Source organism: Colossoma macropomum, unplaced genomic scaffold, assembly GCF_904425465.1.
Source record: "Colossoma macropomum unplaced genomic scaffold, Colossoma_macropomum, whole genome shotgun sequence".
Lineage (NCBI taxonomy): Eukaryota > Metazoa > Chordata > Actinopteri > Characiformes > Serrasalmidae > Colossoma > Colossoma macropomum.
In genome coordinates, this window is record NW_023494807.1 from 19,102,886 (window position 1) to 19,127,859 (window position 24,974).

Consider the following 24,974-nt stretch of genomic DNA (forward strand, 5'->3'; position numbering starts at 1 on the left):
TTAACGCTGACCATAAAATCATTTTTTTTTTTTTGCTTTGTCCATGAGGTCTTCGCAGCGACACCTCACGATTTACACAAATGATTACACTCGAGTAGCAAGTCTGGTTTGCATAAATCCAATCAGTATTTAAAAAGATGTTACAGATAAAGCTGATCTGGGCATTACAGCCTGCTGTTAAAGGTTGTTTTGGTGACCAATTGTTTTGGTGGACTGTGTTGACCATGTCTGTTAAGTGAGTATGCTGATGGAGTGTGCTAAAAAAGCTTGCTGAGTAAGGGTGCTAAATGATGTGTTGCAAATGAGTGTGTTAAATGTGCGTGCCCTCACACTGGATGCTGTATAACTCTAGGCTGCTGTGCTGGCATTGCTCTCACTTGCTGCTGATCTGCTGCTGCGTCAGTGCTGCAGACTGATATGAGCATTCATTCTGTATGAGAGCAACAAAGAGGTTTTACTAAGATCGACACGAATACAACTCCCAATATCAAAAATACTGATATTAATATATCTGCAGGAATACAATTGGATGCATTGATGAATGCTCTACTCACAGGGGATGGTCGTATTAATGGTGGTCTGCTTGAATTAACGGCTTATATAATTCCTGTCCCATTAAGTTTGTTACTTCCAATCTCCCCTCTCCCCCTTTTTGCTGCACACATGGCCCCACCACCTACTCAAAGCATATTCCTGTGGTAATACCATTTGAGGTCCTGAGGTCAGAAATTGACCATTGACGAAGGGCTAGAAGGTGACAGAAATTGTGCATCATATAAGAATTAGGTTTAGTCTCTAATTCTTCACTCATCAGGTGTGGGTGTGTGTGTGTGTGTGTGTGTGTGTGTGTGTTTGTCGTCGCCATGGGCCATGTCTATTTGTCCATTCATCATGGCATCCTAGCTTTTAATGTATGTTAATGTCTTGATAATTTTTCCAAGTAATTTTGGATCATTGGTATTGGACCATTCGTTATGAAATGTTAACACAGTGTAAAAGACCGTTTTCAAATTTGTATTTATATATATATATATATATATATATATATGTGTGTGTGTGTGTGTGTGTGTGTGTGTGTGTATGTATCTATGTAAGGTATATCTGTGTATCTATATGTATGCATAACTTTTGCACATGGTGCTTTTTCTTTGTGTTAAATTCAGCAAATAAAGAGTAATTGAGCATTAAATTATGTGTTTTTTTAAGTGTGCTCCCTGTAAAAGATATGTCAACTTATTTTCACTTAGAAACAAAACATAATCCAACCAGGGTGCCCAAATGCTTGCGTATGGCTGTGTGAATCCTTTTCAAGCTTGTCATAAGCTTCTATCTTTTACTGTCTTCCACAAGGAGAGAATTCTAAGAAAAATTGAGTGAAAAGTATAGCTTTATTAAAACTGACTGAAAGAACGCCGTATCTCTAGCTCTCCCTGCGTCCTCCAATGTATGTAAATGCATGTCCTCATTCCACCCTGCCCTCGGCTCTGGACGCTCTGCGCAACTCTCTCTCTCTCTCTTTTTCTTTCCTCATCAATGACGTAGTTGGTAGGGAGGCTCTTTGAGTGCTTAGCAGCAGCTAAGGAAGAGGTAAGAAGCTGTGCTGTGCTCTGCTATGCGTGTCTGGGTTTATATATGCCTGTGTGTAGGAGGAGATGTATCCGTATGAAGTGGTGCTTATGTATTTGATTGTTCAGATACATGTGGATAGTGTCAAGTGTAATTGACCTTGTGAACGACTCCTGCTTGTACCTCTAGTGTAGAGGTCTTCAAATCTGGACTTTGAATCCAGTTTCTGGTCCTGGATGTGGAAATGAGTGGTAGTTAAATGAACCATAGATGTATCTGGTCACCTCGTGTTTAACCTACCTGATTACAAAATTGCATGACCGGAACCTGGATTAATGATCCATATTTGAAGACCTTTGCTCTCGTGGTTTGCTGTATATTAAAGTAGTTCTCTAGTGTTTTTCTGTGTTTCTGTTTTCTCACTGCATGAGCGAGATATTGAATAGTAGCAAGGCTCAATTACTACATGCTGCATTGCAGTGCTGTGCTTGCCTTTCATCACACTCCCTCCGTGATCTACACATTAGATTCCATACATCACTCTCTGCAAATGCCTGACTGTTTCTTTAAATTGTCTATAATGTCTGTTTTATTATACATAAAAGTGTTAAAACTCAGTTAAGACCTCAGCATACAGGATCATAAGTGCCTGTGACAGGAGCATGACAGCTCAGTCAGTTCATGTCAGTTATCACTAGCTATTATGTCTTATAAGACTCTTATTAAGGCCTTTCATGGTTAAATCCTGTTGATTGGTCCATCGAGGCATCTTCATTTGTGCAGTTATTTTCAGCTTTTATGAAGGTGAATACAGTAGTCATAAAGGTTAAATGATGCAAACGATTCTATCTCTGATTGATTCATTGAATTGAGTTTTTTTGTTGTTTTTATTTTGGACTTAAGGTTCAGTTTTCATCTGTTTTTTTTGTTGTTGTTGTATTTTTCATTTTCCACATAGCAAAATATGTAAATGTGCTTATTCAGAGCTTCCTAAAGTTGTCTGGTCTGGTGCCTCCTCCATAAATCCCCCCTGTCTTGCTTTCATGGTAGATCGATTGTGTTGGATCACTAAACTAGTCTGTACACTGCAGCACCTCATTTGTCTGAACCAGTCTCTTTATGTATCTCTCTGTCTGTACTTCTACATCTATCTCCCTCGCTCTCTCCCTCTCCATCTGTCCTGTGTAGGACAGAATGGGAGGTCATTTGTAATTTATGCTCATTCATGTCCATGTCCCTTGGTTTTCTTTGACTCTCTCATTGTTGTGCTCTCTCATTTCACTAGCTCATTAATCTCTCTCTCTCTCTCTCTCTCTCTCTCTCTCTCTCTCTCTCTCTCTCTCTCTCTCTCTCACACACACACACACACTCTGCAGGATTCAGAGGGTGTGGAGATTATGTTGGGTGTGTGTGCCAGTGGCCTCCTGATTTACAGAGACCGGCTGCGCATCAATCGCTTCGCCTGGCCTAAAATCCTCAAAATCTCCTACAAGAGGAACAACTTCTACATCAAGATCCGCCCTGGAGAGGTGAGAGGATGGACACTCGCTATATGTCTTAACTGTCGCATTAAAAATCAGTGACTTTAACAATGTTTGTGTGTTTGTGTGTTTGTGTGTGTGTGTGTGTGTGTGTGTGTGTGTGTGTGTGTGTGTGTGTGTATACATATTTTTATTCATATATATGCTATCCCAATGGGTGCTGTATATATGGGTGCTATCCCAACGGACATTGAGTGGAAGGCAGGATCAGGTCGTCAGTCCATCGCTGGGCATACATGTGTGTGTGTGTCTGTGTGTGTGTGTGTGTGTGTGTGTGTGTGTGTGTGTGTGTGTGTGTGTGTATGTGTGTGTGTGTATATATATATATATATATATATATATATATATATATATATATATATATATATATATATACACTTTCATATATAGAGCATGTTGTTCTTCTCTCAGTGCAAAAAATGTCTTGGCCACTTAAAGCATCTTAATTATGTTAATTTTTGTCATTATATTGCTATGCAACAGTGACAGTGCCCCTAGTCAGATTGCTTGTTGTTTCTCTTGTTGTGTTCTGCACATTGTCATGCATGTTAAGAAGTTCATTAATCTCAAATTTATTATTTCCCTAAATTATTTGACAGTAGGATAAGAGTGTCATATTTCATTTGCTAATGTAGCATTATTTGCTGTTCCTGTTTTGAATTTGCTCTACATCTGTGTGAATTTGTGTTTCTCTCTCTTTTTTTTAGTTTGAGCAGTTTGACAGCACAATTGGATTCAAACTTCCAAATCACAAAGCAGCAAAGAGACTGTGGAAAGTTTGTGTGGAACATCATACCTTTTTCAGGTAGGGATGCACAGGGAGAAATAGGGTTGACTAAGACTATTGTGGATATTTAAAGGAAAATTCTGGAAATGCTAACATTTAATAATAATTCATGAAGGCTAATAGCCAGTAGCAATTATTATACAAATTGCCTAAGGTAATTAATTGGCTGCTGTCAGATTTTATTAAATTTTACCTATGTTAGCGTTTCCTGCTAAAGTACCCTTCAGTTATAACTTACACATAACAAAGCACCCATTTCCTAAACCTAAAGCAGATGTATACTACTTATGCCCTGATAAACACAGGACACTTGTGGTACTTCTTCCTCAGACTAGTGTCTCCTGAAGCTCCTCCTAAGAAGTTAATGTCTCTGGGCTCTAAGTTCCGCTATAGTGGGCGTACACAGGCACAGACACGCCAGGCCAGCTCCCAGATCTCCCGACCTGCACCCCAGTTCCAGCGCTCCTCCAGCAAACGGCACACCACATCCCGCAGTCTGGACGGAGGTATGTAACTGTTGACTTAGCAGCACTTCAATACTTTTCCTTTTTTCCAGTATTAGAAAATCTAATAAAATGGTACACTGATACCATTGTCAACTTGATGTGGACACTAAATTAAATAGTTGTAATATATGTTCACAGTTTTGATGCCTCATTAAGAAGACCTATAGCAGCTCAACACTTTTGGGAATCAAAATTATAGGCTTTAAATTTTTTGTTTGTTTGTTTGTTTTCTGTTTTTTGTATGGTCAGATTTCTTGTGATACAATAGCTATATTGTAGGTAATGTTTACAGGAAGCACACTTCTATATGTTTTAATGCACAATTACTGTTTATTTGATGAATTTAGCATATTAAAAAAAACCAAACTGTAGCCTGAGCAAAAGTTACGGCACATTTTATATTTCACTTTATATTAAATTGAAATTATGCCCTAAAATTTGCACATTTGTACACTGAACACCACATTATGTTCCCTGTGGAGGTGTGTTAACTTATTTTCACTTAGAAACTTAACAAAACAGGTAATCTGACAAGGGGTGTTCAAACTTACAACTGTTCATACGGCAGGAAAAAATCATCCAAATATTTTAGGCCTTGTTACTCTGAGATGTTTGATATAGTACTGCTTTTGGCTCAGTCACCTAAATCTTAACCAGTGGGTCCAGCACAGAATACTTGGCAGGACTTGCTGTCCTCTTCCTTTGAACATGCCGGTAGTCTGTATTTTGCTTTCCTTACAAAGTAGATCTTATTAACACTTCACGTCTTCCAGCACCAGCCATGGCCAACAATGACAACCTGATGAAGGACTCCAAGCCCACCGTCACGGGTACTCACATCACCACGGTAACACCAGAGAAAAAGATTGAGGAAGAAAAGGCTGTAGAGGAAGAGACAACTACTGCTGCGGAAACATCTGAACCTGCCGCTTCCACTCCTGTTGTCAAGGTAACAGTGCTTCGCTAAAACCCTCTTTTCTTCCTCTGATCGGGGTTGGTATTTCTTAAAGGATTTCTTAAAGACACTAGTGGGAACTGCGTCTGTTCAAGTGTACCTCACTGAGAGTGAAAATGCAACTGCAAATAGGATTGTGTTTTTCCACAATTCCATTTTGTGTTTTTCCACAATTCCATTTTGACTTGTTCAGCAATAGTGTAAATAATGGTACGCAAAAATGGCATTGCAAATATGTTTTGCAATTAAATTATGTCTCAAATTATGCACACACATGTGGGAAATGCAGATCTGAGTACATATAATTTATTAGTGTTAGTGTCACCCTGCAAAGCCTGAAACAGTAATTTAACAGAGGCATCAAGCCAGATTTCATCATGCATCTTTACATATTAACTTCACATGCACAGGCTTAAAAAGAAGGACTGGCTCAGTGTTTAGGTCTCAAATGTAAAATCAGCATTATGCTAAATGAAGATAACGATGACAATAGTAGGTAATTCACTTACATCCACGTTCACCATGTTTTGACGGAGTTTTCTTTGAATACTCTTTTAACACACTCTCAGTCAGATTCATGGGCTCAGGCAAGGGATCTGAAGCACAACCGACCTTTCAGAATTCACATTGCATGCAATTACACATTTCTACCACAGACGTCTCCAAATCCCCAAAACCTCCATAGTGTAGCTTTAATAAAGCCTGGATTATGTTGCCATTCATCGTAACTGCTCTCAGAAGAAATTTTAGCTGCTACCCATTCATAAACAATAATGACTATATTGCTTCATTTTTTGAAATTGAGACTCCTTTGATATGCTTGACTAATTAGCTTTTCCTTTCTCGCCCTTTGATCCTTTGTCATGTTCATACACTCGTTTATTCATATTGTCCACTTGCCATTTGTGCTTGTCCATTGGCCTTTCGGTCACCATTCCCATGCTCCCGTCCTCGCTCTTCCTGGTCAGCGCCCGCCCTGTCTGGGCTCAGAGCTGTCCCTTCCGTCCTCTCCAGTCTCCTCCACCAAGGTGCGTCGGAGGCGCAGGGGGAGCAGCCGCAAGCGGGCGTCTTCAGTTAGTCCAGTCAAAAGCGCGGCAGGGCTTGAGCAGCAGAGGCAGGCACGGGCTGACCGTGCTGCCGCCCTGCTAGAGGAGCGTACCCTTCTCCTGTCTGCCCGAAAGCAGAGACTGGACCAGAACCACCGTCCCAGAGGAGGCACGCTCTTCTCCTTCTCCCTGCACCTGCCTGACATGTCCTCGCTGCTGGACGAGGACGGCTACCTGAGCTTCCCCGACCTGTCTGAGCTCAACTTTCTGCCCGAGAGCCTCCAGCACTTCCTGCCCATCAAGTCTCCCTCACTTGTGCCCTGTTTCCTCTTCATCTTTTTCTTCCTCCTGTCAACTTCGTTCTCCGTGCCCTACTCGCTCACACTCTCCTTTCCTCTGGCGCTCTGCCTCTGCTACCTGGAGCCCAAGGCGGCATCACTCAGCGCCTCACTCACCCAAACGTTCCAGGACAGCTCGGACGACGAGGTCTGTATGTCGGAAGGTGTGCATGTGTGTATGTACAGTACCAGACTAAAATTTGAGCACATAACCTTTCATGAGTTTTTTCTGTAGTTTTTTCTTGGTCAACTAGAAGTCAACTAATCATGAAATTAGTTTGTACCTTAAAGTCTTATGGAATATAGTGTCAGAAATGAACAAATCTTTGTATGAAATTGAAATTGAGTGCAATATTAAATATTTAGCTGTGAAAAAAAACAAGATAAAAATGTGATGTCACTGCTTAATAACCTACCTGAGAGTTGTCTGAGCATGATATTATAGAAATGTTCTTTATGGTATATATCGCTGTTGTCAGAAGAAAATCTCTTATCTCTAAAACGAGAACTTTACAGGAAAAGAAAAAAACCTACCTTACTTTTAATGTAAGTCAGTGGAGCCAGACGTTCTTCCAAGTCACTTTGGGCCGTTTCTTCATGAAATTTACACACAGTGTAAATGGCAGCAGGCATTTTCAAATTATGTCAAAAACTGAAAAACATTAAAAATGGAGATACAAGGTTTTCTTCAGACAGCAGCGACATATTACTGAGATCATTTGGATTGCACTTTCTAACATATTATACACAGGCTGTAGTGTACTTATTAAAACGGTAGAATATAGCACATTGCTTGAACTTGGTCAAAACATGCTCCAGACTTACATGTATATGTACTGTTTAGCTATAGCTCAAACAATCCTTGAATGAATGGACTACAGCTGATCAGCTGACATGTTGACTTTTTTCAGATTGTAGAATAGAAGTGAAGATATCTTAACAATAAAAGAGCACACGTGATTAATACAGTGGCTAACAGTATTTAAGATTCTTCAGACTGCCCCTCCCTTTGCATTGACTGCAGTTGGCAGTTGGCTCTTGGCATTTTCTCAGGCAGGAGCCACCTGGAATGACCCTTCAACAGGCTGAAGAAGCTCCACATATCCTGAGCACTTGTTGGCTGCTGGAAATGACTTGTTTGGAGGGCATTTCAGTTTTTTTCTGTTTACATTTTGTCTTGGAGATAAATTCATATATTAGCATCAATGTCCAGGTTTAAATTTGTCATAGCAAAAATGATAATGTCTTAAAGATCATGAAAAACATGCAAGCAGTCTGGTGTGTCCAAACTTTTGACTGGTACTGTGCGTGTTGTAGCACTCCTGAGCTGGTGAAGCTCAGGCCACATGGAATCAGCTCTCTCTTGATGTTGATTGTTGCAAATGGTGTCACCATCATCTCATCTGTGGCACCTTATTCAACATTCCACCAGTCTGTGTGTTTTTGCTTAGCACATCTGCATGCTTAAGGCTAAACCTAAAGTTAATGGTCCACCATATGGCAGAGGAATTTGAAATAGGGAACTACGTTCATTATCTAGGGTTGATTATCAGTAGAAGTTCTGAAATAGCTTCATTGTGGTCAGATAGTTTTAGATCTTTCTATGTAAACCTAACACGCTCTGCATAAACATAAGTCCGTCTGTGTAAACTCAACACAGTCTTTGTACACTTAAGGCAGTCAATGGCAACAAACACTGTGTCTTAATTTAGTTCTTTTGGATACACAGTCGCTGGAACCACTGGACTGAGTGCAAGAAAACCAAGCCAATGGAAACAACAAACTCAGATTTTCTGCCCTGAAATATGAAGGGTCGGCAGTTAAGGGTGATTTTTATTGCTCATGTCTGTTTTCCCACGATCAAGCCGCTGAGAATTTTCTGCTTAAATGCCAACCACCGTGTTTACTGTGTTCAACATCACAAAAAGGCATCTGAATCATGTCAGTTACTGACAGAATAATTGCATACAATGTTGGGCAACACGCATGAGTTGTTTGAATGAGATTTTGAGGTTTAGCCTCTTCTACCATAGGTCAGAAATCCTTCATTTTCCACTTAACATCAACTCTTAACTTGAGTAAACACCCATCCTGCATCACTGATTACATACCATTGCCTGACCACCACACCACGAGTATACATTTTATAAAATTAATTGGTGACTATTAATTTTCATTCATTTTTAATAACATTATTGATCTTTTAAAACATTTTTTGTTTTTTATAGTCACTTTTTATTCTTCATACACTGCTCTTTGTTTGTTCACATTCATTACAAACCTCCTCTTCACACCATCCTGCACTCATTGTTCTGTTTCTGCCCTGTGGTGTGGTTGATATTAAGAAGCAGTGGACTAATATGGTGGGTTTTTCTTCACTGCTGCTTTCCAATGGAAACTCCTGGCTGTTGTCAAATGTGAGACAGACAGACAGCGAGCAGACTGACTTTGGCTGTGATGATGAGTCAACAGCAACCGAGGTGTGTGGGCATTGATGCATTGGTCATGTTTAATATCCACATATGAATATTGACAAACTAGAAAGGTTTTGTTCTTTTGATTAGCATCGACAAATGAATTACTGTCAGATATCCAGATGTTTTCCTCAAAATGAAAGTCTTTTACCCAAAATAAACTACTGGAGGCTTTACAGGTTTTTGGGATCATATCTGAGTTAACTATTCTTTCTTTGCTCTTTCCTCTTAACGTTTCTTAACTTTGGCTTTTAGTCTGAGCCAGAGGATTCGGACGTGACAACACAGGTACTCCGTAGTAATGTCATAATGATCATTATGACCCTGCTGTGTCTCAATATGTTTTGTTCAATCTCATTGCAATGCAACATTCTGTCACAATTCATTCATTTAGTCATGCTGCAGTGTTGGATAATGAATGATGTTGTCATCTTGTTTCAACAATTTCTCATCAAACCTTTAATTTTTATGTTGCTATGTATTTAAGGTTTGTGGCTATACTTGCGCAAACTTGTCTTTAATTGGTGTATTATCGTTTGTCCATGAGTCTTAATGATATTTCTTCCTTTGGGCTGAAAAGCTAGTTCTTCCCACTGTAGGTGAAAAGCACCTGAACTGTATTCAAAAAATAGCACTTCCAGATTGTCTACTGAAAGGGAAAGATCCTTTTTTTGTAACTCTTCCTTCTCTTCTCCCAGAATAGTTTCATAAGGCGGATAAAGGGTGACAACGTCTTTGTCAAACACAGTAATCTCATGTTAGAGGTTTGTAAATAACCAACTGCTTGAATATTGTAGAATACAGAGAGTGACTAAGAGTTTGAGTGTTTAGTTGTTGAACCCCAAGTAAGGTTTACATGCATGGGATAGAAATCAGAAAGACTGTTAATTGTTCATCAGTTTTAGACTGTACAACAAGTACTCACCTTCGCCCCATTAATACAGTGCTGATGAATGTTCCTGTTGGATTGTAACAAGCAAATTAAATAACAGATATCTAACAACAATCTGAAATCTAATCGTTTGTTGAGGAGGAAACCTGTCTTCTGAAAACTGGGAGTGCTGAATGCTTGCATGACTGACTCATGTCTTAGTGTTTTTGAAAGGTTTGACAAATATTTGATGCATGGGTGTTGTTGAAACGTGATGGAGGTCAGATTCTTAACCCCGGCTCTGCTGAGCTTTGAAGCTCCTCAAGATTTGCTGTAATTGAAATACTACAGCAGTGCTGTGATTAAAACAACCCGCAACTAAACCAATTGCTAGTGGTGCACAATATATATCCATGGCCAGTGTATTTTTTGCATATAAATGGGAATTTTTTTTGTCCTCTGTTGTAAAGAAGACAAAAACAGTAGCAATATAGCACTGTCTTTGTAATTGGGGAGGGTCTGAATTTTATATAGTAAATTAGGATATTTGATATGCAATAGAATTTTTTCTAATGTTCGGCATTCTCATGTTCAAGAACCTGAACTCTATGCTCCACCAAAGGACAGTGTAGAGCCTGTAGAGTTTCTAATCTGTTTAGCTTAAAGAAGGAAGCATAGAAAGACTACTGCAGGCACCTGAAGGCTGCTGTACACCAGACCAGAAGCACCACACACAATCTAGGAAATAGTACAAAACACAGCTATACCACATAAGTAGCATCAAATCATTTTTGTATAATGCCTTGCAAATTCAAATATCAAACTTGACTGAAATACCCATCCCTAATATTCAATAGGCGTTTTAAAATGGCAGTAATTGTTTTTTTACATACAGCAATTCAAACATACAAATGGGTAAAGTACGCCTCAGTTACAACCACATTGATGTCTCATCCTGTAAAATGTTAATATGAAAACAAAACAAATAATGTTATTAACAGGAATATCATATATATTCAGTAAAGAGATTCAGTTTTGTTGCCAGTGGCATTTTTAATTCATTGTGTCACTAAAATTATTACATCATTAAAAAAAACCTCCAAAATCTTGCATAAGTTCATAAAGTGGGGGTGGAAATGTTATTGGTTTATTATTTATTGTTATTATTTTAAATAATCAGTTATTACTGTGGCACGATTACCCATTAGGTGCCTAGTCAACATAACCTCTGACCAACAGGGAAACAATCCCAATATATCTCACCTAAATCTCAAAAGTTACAACTGAATGTAGGTTTTGTTTACTTTAATTAAGCAGGTTTTTAGTATGCAGCAAAAAAAATTATCGACAATTAATTACTGGTATCGATATCAGTAAGATGCTAATATTACCTGGAAATTTGGCCTGGAAATTCCATATTGTGCATCCCTACTAAACACCAAATGATGTTATCCCTCACCTTTTCCTCCTATCCGTGTGCTGTGGTTCAGGAGACTGACGCTCCAGATGAGCTGCTCAAGAGACAGACGAACCTCAACGAGTTGAAGAGGTCATTTTTGGAGACGCGTCCTGAGTGGTCAGGAGACAGTGAATGGGACAGGAGGTTGTCCTCTTCTCCTGCTCGCACACAGCGACGGGATGACACTCCCATCATAGAACCTGTCTTACCTTTACAGGATGTAAGACCCAGCTTGCGAGTGTGGCACAGGAAGCCCAGCACATGCATGTCAAGTTTTCCCAAGCCAACACAGATCACTGTACCAGCTGCTATTGGAATGGCTCATTGTAGATTGCTTAGCATGTTTTGGCTCTATAGAGCGTGTTATTAAGTCCCAGAAGTTTGACTTGTTACAGAAAGCCAGGGTTTATTACTCCCCCTGTCTGCCTCTGTCTCTGTTGGCATTGCTTAATTTGTTGACTCAATATGTTTGCAACTGGAGTTTTGATTTGTAATTCTTGAGTAGTTTAGTAAATAAGGTGCTTAGCTGTGGCTAAGTAAGTGTTGGTTTATTCCTTAAGCTGATTAACAAACTTGAGCAGATTGGCCTAGAAGTTTTGGATTTTAACATGATTTGACTTGTTTCGAGCCGTTGTTGTGGATTTCTCACTCACTTTCCTTTGGTTTTTCTGTTTTTTTGCCATCACAAGTGATTTATTCCTGTGGTTTGCATGATTTTTCCCACATCTCATACTCCATGAGGACCACATTTACTCCACCCAAAACTTGAACAAACTTTACAACTGTACTTCATAAGGTTTGGTTTTCAGTGTTCTAAACATAATGTTTCTCATGTTGTTGTTTGTTTTCTTTGTCCCCCTTTGTAGACTGCAGAAGATGCCAAAGCAGAACCTCCTCAGGACGTTTCAGAAGAAAAGCCTGAGCTGCTGGAGGCCAGCCCCACTGAGGTAGCAGTAAAGTCTTAGCTATTATTGTACTTTCCAGGCATGATGTGTTCTGCATCGCTGCTAGTTTTGGTGGTCTTGAACTTTTGTGATGTTTGTTTTTGGAATTTTTCATTTAATGGCCATGTTTGGAAAGAGAACGGTGTTGTCTAGACACTGTGGGGGAGGAAAGCTGCTGAAGCTTTCCCAGTTCCCCCGCTTACTTAGGTTTGTTGTTGAAAACCACAGAATGTTTTTAGCATGATGTCATATTTATGTCTGGAAATATTTTGGGGAAAAATCAAATGCTCACCATCACCAAGAAATACATGCTTCTCTGTCTGCAGATATTTTTAGATACAGCATATAATTGTTGACTGATGTGCCATATTTAGCTCCAGATTATTTTTCTTTAACATGCATATCATAATTTAAGCTCTTGAACAGTCTCCATTTAGTTACCATGAGAGCAAAACTGTACTTCTAGGATGGATAATGCAGATTTTTCCAGAGCCCAGTTTAGCCATAACTAGTCATGACTTTTAGATGTGGCTGGAAATCATTCATAACAGTATCCGAACAGATCATAGGATGGAGATTCCTCTCTTGAGCTAATGCAGTTCTCTTTTTATGTTGTATGCGTTGGTGGGTAAATTGCTACTGCAGGTTTCACAACAGAACATGTATATCATCTGTAACATGGTGAAGGTAGGAAATGCTCCCCACGATCAAGAAGCTATGAAAGAAACCACCAAACTTGTTCCCCTGATGGAGGTCAACAACACATCAACTGAGACTGACTCCATCATGGTATCAAACCATTATGACAAGCTATGTGATAATCCTGTTTTGGAGAAAGCCGGTTGCGTTTTGTCTGGAGAAGCGAATGCAGATAACACTAGAGAAGCTCTCAACATCACCATGCAAGAGACTGACTTTTTTGAAGACAAATTGAACAGTATGGTTTTTAAAATCAACATGCCAGACTCTGAGATCACTAAGGCAATGTCAGCAGCCACCATACCTGAACAGAAGATAGAAGACCAAAGAGAGACTTCAACGTCATCAAAACAGGAAATGACTGATTCCAATAAAGATGAAGCAGCGTTCGAAGTAATCAGTGAACAATTTGATTACAAATTAGAGACCCTCCTTATATTAAATCCTGAGAAGACTGTGGTCCAAACTGCCGCTCCACAGAAGCCCATGCATCAAAGTGTTGAATGGAATATGCCCCATGTTGAGATGGCTAGCAGAAACCAGTTACAATCCAGTAGAGTCTCAGTTCACTACATCACCAAGATCTCTCCAACCTTCAGAGTGGTGGTATGACCTGGCTCCCATTCACTGACCCCAGCTTCACCAGATTTAATCTCACCTGAAGCCTAACAAAACTATAGAAGGCCACACTGTTTGCTTTTCATCACAAAAGCTAATGATGCCCTCATTGCTTAGTTGATCTACATCCATCTTTTAAACCAGTTGTTTTTCTTGAAAATCAGTCATTTCAAGTCTGCTTAGAAAATTGTCTGCTGCAAATGACCTATAATGTTGGTTTTGGGTCAGTTTCAGAATGCCAGCTTTTTCCTCATTCATAAACAGAATCATGCTTAACTTGCATCTGCTTGTTTCATGAAAGCATTGTACCTGATAGAAAGATTCATAAGGCTTTTACATGGTAGAATTGTGGAAATAATAATTCTGTGTTATATTCAGACTAATTTAAACTACAGTTCAGGATGGCAGAAGTGAAAAATAAAATTGAACCAGATTGCAGTGAATCGATAGTGAAATAAATAGGAAATGGAATATGTTAGTGCTGGTAATAGCTGTCCTCTAAGTAACCTACAGTTCACCTTAGATGCTTCTAAAGAATCAAGGAGATTAGGAAATTAAAGTCTGTCCTAAAATGATGAGCATTCATTCAGAGACATGTCTGATCAATTGTTAGATGGGAGAGATTAGCCTAAGCTAGGACTGCTTTATGCAGGTACCTGTAAAAACCTCATGAATCAGTAGGAGTTCTGTGCACAACTGTTGGAAGTGTTGACAATAGAGGGGGCTTTAGTGCTTTACCACAGGCTTCTCAGTCATTGTATTTCACAGGGTCTGCCTGGGAAGTATATCTCAGCTGTCTGTTATTTCCTGCACATTTGTTATATTTATCTTTCTTTTGTCATCTTCATGACAAGAAGTCCCCATTTCTGTCAGTACACTAAAAATGAAGATGCCAAGGAAATATGTAAAGTAATTATTAGTTCTATCCAAAAAGCAAGACTTGTCCAAGCAAGGTTACAGAGTGGAACTTTAAAGGTGGAGTCAAAATCTGACTTGAATGGCAGTTTTTTGTATTAAGGCAGCAGCAGGAACAGCTAGATGTTTATACAGCAAGAGCTGGGAACGTAGTTACTTCAAAAGTGGCCTGAATGGTACTAACAAACTTGAACAACAAAGGAATTAAAGAGATGCAGCAATCTAGGATTAACTGAGAGAAAATGAGACTCTGGTCCCTTGTTACTACACTAACCCTCTTTTGCCTGTTCTCACACCCTTTGTCCATCTCTGTCCTTTTCCTCCAGTCTAAAATGGCCTACATTTCAGAATTTCCTCAGCAGTGTGCAGACGTCTTATATGAGAAAGACACCACATCAGTGAAATACACATCATCTTATCTGCTTCAGGTTCTTTTCTCTAATCCACACTATGTAGTGTGCTTCTTCAGTTATTTATAATAGAAGTCCAGAGATAATGGTGTAAAGTGTCATTTGCATCTCACAGAGTTCAGGTGACCAGCAAGAGGAGACTCCAGTTGTAGAGGAGGTGCTGGAGGGAGAGGAAGCAGAGGAGACTGATAAGAAGGAACCACTGACTGATGAGGCACAAGAGGAGAAGTCACTAACTTGTACAGTTCAGAAAGAGAAGTCACCTCCTTATGAGCCTGAGGAGAGGTCAGCATCAGCTCCTTGTGAGACTCAAGAGAAGTCACCTCCTTGTGACACTGAAAAGAAGTCGTCAGCTCCTGACGAGACTCAGGAGGAGACGTCAGCTCCTAATGAGGCTGAGGAGGACAAGTCACCCCTTTATGAAGCTCAGATGACGTCACCTCTTTATGATTCTAAGGAGGACGAGTCACATTATGAGGCCGAGGAGGAGACATCAGCTCTTTATGAGACTCAAGAGCAGATGTCATTTATTTATGAAGCTGAGGTGGAGAATTCACCTCCTCATGAGCCTCATGAAGACTTGTCTGCAACCACTTTGAATATACTGACACCAGGGGATGCTATAAATGAAGACAGTAATGGTGGACAGATTGCCTCACAGGCTCCTCTGTTCATGACTGAAGAGGAACAGTCACCTGTTAATGTGCTAGATCAAGCAAAAGACGAAATCCAGCTGTCAGAATTGGGAAATTGTGCCGCTATAGTGCAGTCAGCGCCGTGGTGTGAGGACAGTTACATTGCTGAGCAAGTTCCAGAGGATGTTGTATGCCCTGTAATGGCAGAACAGTTGCCACTTGACACCCAGTTTAGAAACTGCGCACAAGAGGGGCTGCAAGAGGAAGTGGGAGAGCAGACCATAGCGTCTGAAAGCATGCCCTCAGCATTAGTCACTGAGAGCACAGCAGACTGGACACACACTGAAAAGGAAACCCTAACACCAGGTTTGACTGGGGAATGCAAAGACCAAGAGAATAGTGAAAATGCTGCAATGGTGCCCTCTGCTGGTGAAACTCAGATGTACATGGCTGAGGCAGCTCTTCTGCAAGCTACACCTGGGTTGGCTGATGTTGCTCCATTGATGTCTGTTCATAAAGCAGATAGCAATGAAAGAGAAGAGTCCTCTCTTGAGGAATGTGTGGATCAGGTATATGAGAATTCATTGACTCCCAATATTGATGAAGGGCAAGTCTCTGAGAACAGTCAGGAATATGAAGAGGAGAAAGAACAGTCAGCAAGTTCTGGAAGCTCTACCCCAATCAGGAAGTCAGTCTGTGAAGATGATGAGAGCTTTGTTTATGAAGAGGGAGAGAATTCGGAGGAGATTAGCATTGATTATGCTAACTTACCCATTGAAGAGCAAGAACAAGCAAATGTAGATGAAAGTGCTGAAAGTGACTTGTCAGGATTGGGGAACTGTTCCACTTCAGTGCAGTTTGTGCCACCCTATGAGGAAGTTCAAGAGCCTGTTATGGAAGAACAGTTGCCACTGGAGACCCAAATAGAAGAGGACAGTGCAGAAGGGTTTGGAAACTTCACATCTCCAGAGATACGTAAACTAGCTTGTACAAACAAAGAGGGTGGAGATACTGATTCAGAATGTAAAGGGAGCAACGATAAGGAAGGGGAAGCAGTTCCACAAGAAACAGAGAAGATGAAGGAGGAAATGAACACAGTTAGTGAAGCTGCCATGCCCCTCCTGGAGGTAACCCAACCCTGAAGGGCCTGGACAACTTAACCATTCACTGAGTCTTTCCCCATGCCTGGCACCAGCTCAGACTAATACCGGAGTCAACAGGGACTTCTCTCACTCTTCTTTGCTGTGATGTGCATCTGAAGTTTTTGATCACTGTAGAAATCAAGAGAAATGATAACTATCACAATTTCTTTCCACAGTGCTGACGTTTGCATGACCACAGTGATTGTGCCACACACAGTAGCATGGAATCAAAAAGAATGCATATTATTGTCACTGTGTTAAATTGAAACATTGTTACAGTCACTGTGTAATAAGTCATCACAGTGCATGGTATTTTGCATGGTTGCAGTGTGTTTTTGTTTCAGGATGCATGTGGTGGCATGCACTATGTGTGATTTTGCCTTTACTTGCTTTCTAAAATGTGAAATTAATATGGTTAGTATCAGAAAAACTTTGTTTCAGGAGAAGGTCTTTGAATCCATAAAAGTATGGAGTATTTTAGAGAAAATGTTTACTAAAAATGTCACTAAAGGTTGTCAATGTATCATCTTGTTCGCTGTTTCTGATTGATCTTCACAATGTGTACAGCAGTCTGAGGAGCCAGTGCAGGCAGTGATGACCACTGAAGTGCCTGTAGTTCATACCGAGACCAAGACCATCACTTATGAATCTGCTGAGGTAAACTACCAGTATCAATATTATTACCCTATTATTGAGAGTTCACTTCATACCTGTTTTTTACACTTTTTCATAATTGTTTTCAATGGAAGTAACATGTTTGCTAGCCATTTTCACATAAAACGCGAGGTACCCTTCGCTGCAGTTCAGGCACTCTGAGTTGAAAAACTCCTAACGCTCATATAGCCTACGTCATTAGCATTTTTTGGTGCTCACCAATCAGATCAAAAGGTAGGTACACTTTCATTGACAGCTGGAGAAGGGATTAGTGGCTGCAGTCACAAATTCATAGACAAGTTTAGCTTGTTTTTGCTAGCAGCACAGGTCTCCACTCCATGCTTGCTAGTTCGTTGGAGATCAGTTTCCAAATTGGTGAGAGTCAGAGCTCTCTGCCTGTACATTTCAAAGCTAGAGATGGTACGATACCACTTTTTTTTTTTCCAGTATCGATACTGGAACCTTGAGTATCGGCCAGTACTGACACTGATATGATGTATTTTTCTTTAAAAACTTCCATGTTTAGATTATCATGCTAAAACTACTCAATAACTCTGCTGCCTCCAGGAAGAAATACACAGCTAGAATCACATCATACAGTGTGACTGTGTGCCATTTCAATATAGATTGTTACAGGATTGAATCAGATTCATTCTTTTTTATCTTCCAATATCCGATTCAGCATTTTCCATACCAATACCCATCAATACTTAAATGCCATCTCTAATCACAAATACAGTGTGAACCCCCAAGAAAAAGATCAAGCAGTGCACCTTGTGTGTTTCTGCTTTTAGAAAAAATGCAATGTGACCACCCCCGTGCCCCCCAGTCACCTTATTTGGAGGTACTTAAATATTTGCAGATGATTTGATATTGCTCATTTTTATTAACCATGAGGTGTATGTTGTGTCTGTCATCTACGTGGATGAATGTGAAGGTCGATGCTAACGGTGGAGACCCTGGAGTTCTGATGAGTGCACAGACCATCACCTCTGAGAACAACAGCACCACAACCACTACACACATCACAAAGGTCAGTGTGCTGAACCCTGGGCTACTGGACTTAACTACTGTGTGTTAGTGCAAAATCAACAGTCACTGAAGACAAATCAGGCAGTAGGACTGTTTGATTGCTCATGCTCTTTCTCACAAGTTTGTCTCCTTTTTTCATCAAAGTACTTGTTGCTTCTGCTTTATTGTTTTTTGCTTCATGCTTTTGTGGGCTTTTCTCTCTGCCACTATTCTCTTGTGTCTGCTCATGTCCATCATTTATGGGCTTGATTTCACTTACCATTGGTCAGTGTGTTTTGACCTTTAATATAGAAGTAAAGAGAGTAAAATCTCTGCAAAATTTTCTTTCATGATCCCCTCCACTTTGTTCTTATAGTAATCTTGTGAGTGAGGATCAAAAACACCTGCATCTCATCATTTTTATCCATCATTCTGTTCATCATTGGTGTACAAACAAAAACCTGTTCTTTCTCACTGCTGCATTTCTGTTATTGGTTGCTGTTCACTCTCTTGTTCATTCATCCATTCATCAACCTGCCCATCCTTGCACTCATCCTTCCATCCGTCAGTTCCTAAGCTTGCTTGCTGGCTGCACTCCACCTTCTTGTGAATTACTGTATACTTGGATGTGAAGCCTCATAAAGTAAAGAACATGCTCTGTACTTGATCATTCCCCATTTCATCTTCTTACACATTAAGCCCTGTTTACACCCTGTCTGTGCCTCTGCTAGACGGTGAAGGGAGGCATCTCAGAGACGAGGATTGAGAAGAGGATTGTCATCACGGGAGATGCAAACATTGATCATGACCAGGTACTGAGACTGGTTCTCCTTCTGTACTCACCCAGCTAACATTCATTGACTGATACTGTACCATTCAGAGAGACAAAGGAGTGGTTTTATTACAGAATATACAGAGCAATGGTGTATGTTCACTGTTCCAGATGTTTGCCTTGTAGATGTAGAGTGGTCAGAGGTGAGGACTCAACTCACATGATTTGGAGGCTTAAATTTGATGACTTCAGACTTGACATGACAAACTCAAACAAGACTTGTGATTCGACTTTGTCTTCAACACTACGACTTTGACTTAGACTTGGACTTGGGCCTTATGATTCGACTCCCAAAGTGGACAAAGCTTGGAGAGGTGTCTGGTTGCTTACTGGTGTTACTAATCAGCCTAACTCACCATTTTTCTTCATAACAGATCAAATAATCTGGGCTCTCTTTATTTGATCTACTTCCGTGGCTGCTGCAGTTAACTGACGCAGTTAAAATTTGTGCAGTTAAGCGTTTTGCTCTTTTTTCTGTAAACTTCATTCAGTGCAGGGATTTTGATTTTTCTTGTTTGTAATCTACATTCAGCGCCTGTTTTTAGTTTACATTCAGCTAATTAGAGTCGTTGTTGTGTGTCACATGAAAACATGCAATATATTCATTATAATGATTTATTTCAATGCGCTAGAACTGTCACTCGGATAAGAAGCACTAGTCAGTGCTATCAAGCTAAGTTGCCAGCTATGTTTGTCCTTATCACCTACCAACAAGAGAAACTCTAAAACAGAAGGGTGCCAGTGTTAAAGGTTGAAAGGAACCACAAATGGTTTGAAAAATATTTCCAAAAACATTCAACTGTTAGGTAGTTTTTTGTTTTGTTTTGTTTTTAAAGCACTCAAAGTTTAGGACTTGACTGTATTGCATGGGACTTGACTTGCTGCCACCTCTAAGCATAGGCAAACATTACTGTGCTCAGCAGTTTTATCCAGTGCTGAACTTCTGCTTCTGTTCTAACACTAAGTAAACCCACCAAATTCAAACACAGCAAATAAACGCTTCCCTGATCATTACTAATCACAGTCATTTAATTATGAAACAATCTTGCTCTGAATCTTCAGATTTGCAGCCAACTTGTAATCATGGTTTGTGATATGAACATACCAGAATGTTTAAATGTGCTACATAAACAATGTATCATCATTAATTCAATGATTAATGATTCTTCCTTGCCTGATTCTGATAATCCTCCTGTGTGCCCTGTCCTCTGTTTCCCCCTGGTGCTCTTGCATGGGATTGCTCTGAGCTAGGCTCTGGCTCAGGCTATAAAAGAGGCTAAAGAGCAGCACCCAGACATGTCGGTCACCAAGGTAGTGGTTCATAAAGAGTCGGAGATCTCACTTGGTGAAGGTGGCCAGTGATACAGGTAAGGGGGGAAGCTGGTCTGCCTCCATCAGATTGTAGGCTTTCCACTACCTGTGGACGCATGCTAAGTTCAGCTCTGTGCTCTTTTAGCTGTGTATGGTTTTTGCTTTGTGTGCGTTTGTGTCTGGTTTCAGTGCAGAGCTGTTATTGTCAACAGCTATGCTCACTCGCAGTGCACAGTGCTTTCGCTTTGTAGTGTTATTTGCCTTTTTGTTAGTGCTGCTACACAATGGAGGATACTCAGCTTTCAAAACTGTTTCTGTTGTATAGATTTAGATCAGCTATTGCAGTCAATCATTTTTCTAATATGGCTTAAATGATGTACAGAGCTGTGTATGTGCTTGTTTATATATCACCATTCAAACTATCTATGCAAGTCCTAGTGCTTACAGATGTTGTAGTCTATAATTTGTAGTCAGTTAACCGAGAACTATTCTCACTACATGGTGTGTTGCTCAAACTGAAGCAGGTGACATTCTAGGTGGCATTCAGGTAATTCCTACACTATATAACAACAGTTTGGGATTTTACTGTTTTCTTGTTGAAAAATAAGTCAAACCAAAGATGTATTTGGATTTGGAAGCTGATGCCACCACTTGCTGTGCCTACTGCCTCTACCATCTTTAGCCTTTTAACTGATTAAATGAAAAACTTAACACAGAACGCAGAAGTAGTTAATTAGCTAGAGCAGGTGAGGCTGATTAAGTATGTGGTACAAAGGCAACAGTGCTGTGTGATTATTTTGGGTAAAAAGTACCATGTAGTTATATGTTTAAAAATACTGTACATTAATAAAGTACAAAGAGCCTTACTGTTACAGTATATGCCTGTTTTGCCTGTAAAAGACAGAAATGTCCCTTACTATGGATTTACTGGGTCCTAACCATTTATTCAGGAAACTGTCTTTGTATTTTGTGCTGTAATTTTACACCAAATAACTTGGAGGTGTTTCCGATTTACTGCTTAAATGTGTAACATTTCATTGACAGTTAGGGTGAGTATGTTGGTACTTGCCACCTTATTAGTCCAGATATTTTTGAGGTATTGTACTATTTCTATACATTTAATTATAGCTAGAACTTGTTAGTAATTTCAGTGTAATTTAGTTGGACTGTCTTGGTACTTATCATTTTCCCAACACAATTACACAGCACTTTGGAGGTTGTAATTTAGTCAAACTGTCTCTGAACCTTCATGTTACACAGAATAATTATCTAGTAGCTCACACTTTCCTGATAAACACATAAAACTTATGTAAAAGTAAATGTAAGGGAATAACTACAGTTAGCATGGTAGTCGTTCTAATTATTCAATAATAAGCCTTAGAATGTAACATGCCAGGGATTTCAAGAGGGTAAAGAGCTTCTGTGACTGTGCTGTACAGGATAAAATCTTACTGATTAGGCAGTATTACTGCGGGTTCGGTTCAGTTGAATAAGAGAAAAGTAAAATAAGTATTTCTTTTTACTCAAGTGAACTGAAAATAAACTTAAGAAACGTTCTATATTTAAGAAATAGGGAAGTGCTGTGGGTGTGTAGGGCTTGTGACCTTTGCAGCCATCAATGTGTGCATGCACAAGCTTTTGGATTATGAAGTATCCCAAATGCATGGCCGTCCACCTGTACTTGGCCTGCTTTTCTTTTCTGGCATCGTCTCTCTCTTCTCATCAAGGTCTGCTTGTTCTGCTGTATCTCTTTTACATTGCTTTTGTTCCTTTTTTCTGTATTTGAATGGGAAACTGTTTTGCTCGCTTCAGAATGAAACCTTGGCACCCCTCTCATGCTGTGTGAATGAGGGGAACATGGCTTCTGTTTATGACTGACCTGAACAGTGGGGATTCCTGATCTTCTGCAACACTTTAATCTCTAACATCTTTAACATCTCATGTGTTGCGTTGAAAGCTTTGTTGTGTCTTTGTGAATATGTGCCAATGTGGTGTTTGTGTGTGATTAGCTTGAGAAACGAGGGATTGTTCCTTTAATACAGTGGAGTCCAAAGGTCTGAGACTACAGTCAAAAAAATTTTTCAATTTGAACTAAACAGCAGAAAGTTTTAGAATCTTGGAAAAATGTAAACAAAGAAAAGTTATGACAATTAAAATGAAGTATTTGAAATTCTGCACTATTTCTAGGTCACTATTGAAATTGAAGCCAGTTTGTGAAATTGACCATGGCATGTTTTTTGTACAAAAAGGTCAGATTTTGTCTTATTTCTTCCTTTGAAACACATGTTCAGATGATCCTCAGATGGATTTGATCTACCAGTCAGAGGCTTTTGCACAAACTTACGAGGTCTGTGTCATTGAAGCAAAAGTGGGACATAATCAGAAATTCTGAAACTCATGTAAACATTCAAAGATTCTACTTTTCACTCTAATTGATATCATTTATAATGAACTTTATATTAAGTTAGAAAGGAATGCAAAATAGAAGCACTTTCACCAGCGGTCTCAGACTTTTAGACCCCACTGCAGTTATTGTTTTTGTACTGAAATGAATGTGCTATGAATGACTTGTATGTGCTGCATGCTCTACCATGGAATACTTAAGGATTGTGTACCAACACTGCAGTTATTTCACTCATAATTCTGCATACGTGCCCTAACTGCTCTCTCTCTTCTTGTTTTTTTAGGAGTAAGGGCCAGTCTGACAGAGAACAGTGCCATTTTCCCCATCCCATGGACATATGACTCCCGCCACCTCCGAGTCATGACTTTTGACCTCAGACACAGAACGCACTCCTTATGTGCCGGACAGTGGAGAAACAACCATTAAAACCCACTCTGCACATCAGCTTGGTACCTTTCGGTGTCCTCTTAGGGCGCACAGTGCCATCGACATGATGACGACGCCAGCTCTGCTTTTTGATGGAATTATGAAACTTCACTGCTAACAGCAATAATATCAAGAGGCCATAAACTCATACAGCACTCAAAACCACCAGAATGGGAGAAATCGTCTCAGAAACACAATTTGTTCGACTGCCTTAATCAGAGATTTTTAATCAGAAAGTGTTTAATTTATGCAACTTCAATTTATTTATAGTCCAACACTCCAATCCGAGAACTGTGGACTCATTTGAATATATATGAGGTAAAATGAAGTATGCAAAAACAGCAGACTGAATCACCGTGCCAACTGCATTGCAAGGCTAAAATCCCCTCACTCTAGTATTCCAGGATTTTCTCCAGCGAGAGCCAGTTTTGCTAACACAAATTAAGCCTAGGGATTTTCAGTGGAGGAATGTGACAGTTGAGTTTAGTCCCATGACTAGGTTTAATCTGTATGTGGAAAACCAACCCAAAGTCTACAGATACTGAGTCTTTGTACATACAGTATATATATGCTTGTTAGCTGAAACAGCATTAATTTTCTCTATGGAAATGTTTCTACTTGCTTCATAAAAGTGATTGTTTTACATTTTTATTTATCCTGTTCACCAAATACAAAATGGCAAAAAAGTACTAGAAAGAAAAACTATGGCACTATTCGAAGGGCTGCTTCTAGTTTACTTGGTAACCCAAAAATATGGACTCGTGTTTTTGTCTTTGTTGTTTTTTGTTTGTTTGTTTGTTTTTTCTACCCCTCCCGCTCCTCACCCCAACACCCCCAAACCCCCAACCTCCCACTCTCGCTCCCACCCTTGCTACCACCCTCACAGTTGTGACATGAAGTGGACTGACTGGGGCTTTTTGACCTTGAGGCCACCATTCAGAAGTTAAAATCTGACGGTGCTGGAACTTCATCTTACTTTTGATAGAACCAATCCAGTAGGTCTCTTTATCCTAAACACACAGCCTCAGTTACACAAACTACACAAACATTGTGATTTTTTTTGTTGTTTTATTTTTGAATAAAATATTATTGAAATCAACTGACATTTCTAGTCCTAGTCATATGTGGCTGTTAGGCATATAGAGGTAATTCTGTTAAATTCCCTTCAATTTCCTGATTTAAAAGGGAAATTGGATGTTGTTGTTTTTTTTTGCTCAGTGGAGTTATAATTTTTTTGTCCACTAGGTGGTGCAGGATTTTAAAGAATGATTCACTCCTTCCTCAACGGCTGAAGGAAAGTTTTTTTTTTTTTAGCTCTGGAGTGAGATCCTTTGGCAGACATACTAAAAATGTGTTCTTTTTAACCATGACTCAGTGCCCACTGTTCTAGTCAGTGATTTTACATTTTACTCACTCTGCAAACTATCTGT

At 39.7% G+C, this 24,974-nt stretch overlaps 2 protein-coding genes across 10 annotated transcripts in view; both read left to right on the forward strand.

Annotated features, from left to right (window-relative positions):
• The window catches only part of LOC118797268 (band 4.1-like protein 3), a 64,383-nt gene extending 39,734 nt beyond the window's left edge, over positions 1 to 24,649 (forward strand). For 4 of the 8 annotated variants that reach the window (XM_036556564.1, XM_036556557.1, XM_036556558.1 and 1 more), the window contains 13 exons: positions 2,943 to 3,095; positions 3,815 to 3,912; positions 4,225 to 4,400; positions 5,174 to 5,349; positions 9,912 to 9,977; positions 11,575 to 11,763; positions 12,410 to 12,490; positions 15,245 to 16,891; positions 17,474 to 17,563; positions 18,498 to 18,593; positions 19,303 to 19,383; positions 20,655 to 20,770; positions 23,402 to 24,649. In XM_036556564.1, the coding sequence (XP_036412457.1) occupies positions 2,943 to 3,095; positions 3,815 to 3,912; positions 4,225 to 4,400; positions 5,174 to 5,349; positions 9,912 to 9,977; positions 11,575 to 11,763; positions 12,410 to 12,490; positions 15,245 to 16,891; positions 17,474 to 17,563; positions 18,498 to 18,593; positions 19,303 to 19,383; positions 20,655 to 20,765 (2,964 nt within the window). In that variant the 3' untranslated portion in view covers positions 20,766 to 20,770; positions 23,402 to 24,649. The remainder of the gene's footprint in view (positions 1 to 2,942; positions 3,096 to 3,814; positions 3,913 to 4,224; positions 4,401 to 5,173; positions 5,350 to 9,911; positions 9,978 to 11,574; positions 11,764 to 12,409; positions 12,491 to 15,244; positions 16,892 to 17,473; positions 17,564 to 18,497; positions 18,594 to 19,302; positions 19,384 to 20,654; positions 20,771 to 23,401) is intronic. The other 4 variants (XM_036556561.1, XM_036556562.1, XM_036556565.1 and 1 more) reach the window with 4 other exon arrangements.
• On the forward strand, positions 5,661 to 9,903 carry LOC118797269 (band 4.1-like protein 3). 2 transcript variants are annotated; one of them, XM_036556566.1, is made up of 3 exons: positions 5,661 to 6,887; positions 9,166 to 9,219; positions 9,469 to 9,903. In XM_036556566.1, exons 1-3 carry the CDS (start codon positions 6,219 to 6,221, stop codon positions 9,697 to 9,699), a joined length of 954 nt encoding a protein of 317 aa, XP_036412459.1. In that variant the 5' UTR covers positions 5,661 to 6,218; the 3' UTR covers positions 9,700 to 9,903. The 2 variants fall into 2 exon arrangements, with proteins under 2 accessions (XP_036412459.1, XP_036412460.1); XM_036556567.1 differs by having other exon boundaries at positions 9,166 to 9,903.
• Positions 24,650 to 24,974: the final 325 nt, after the last annotated feature.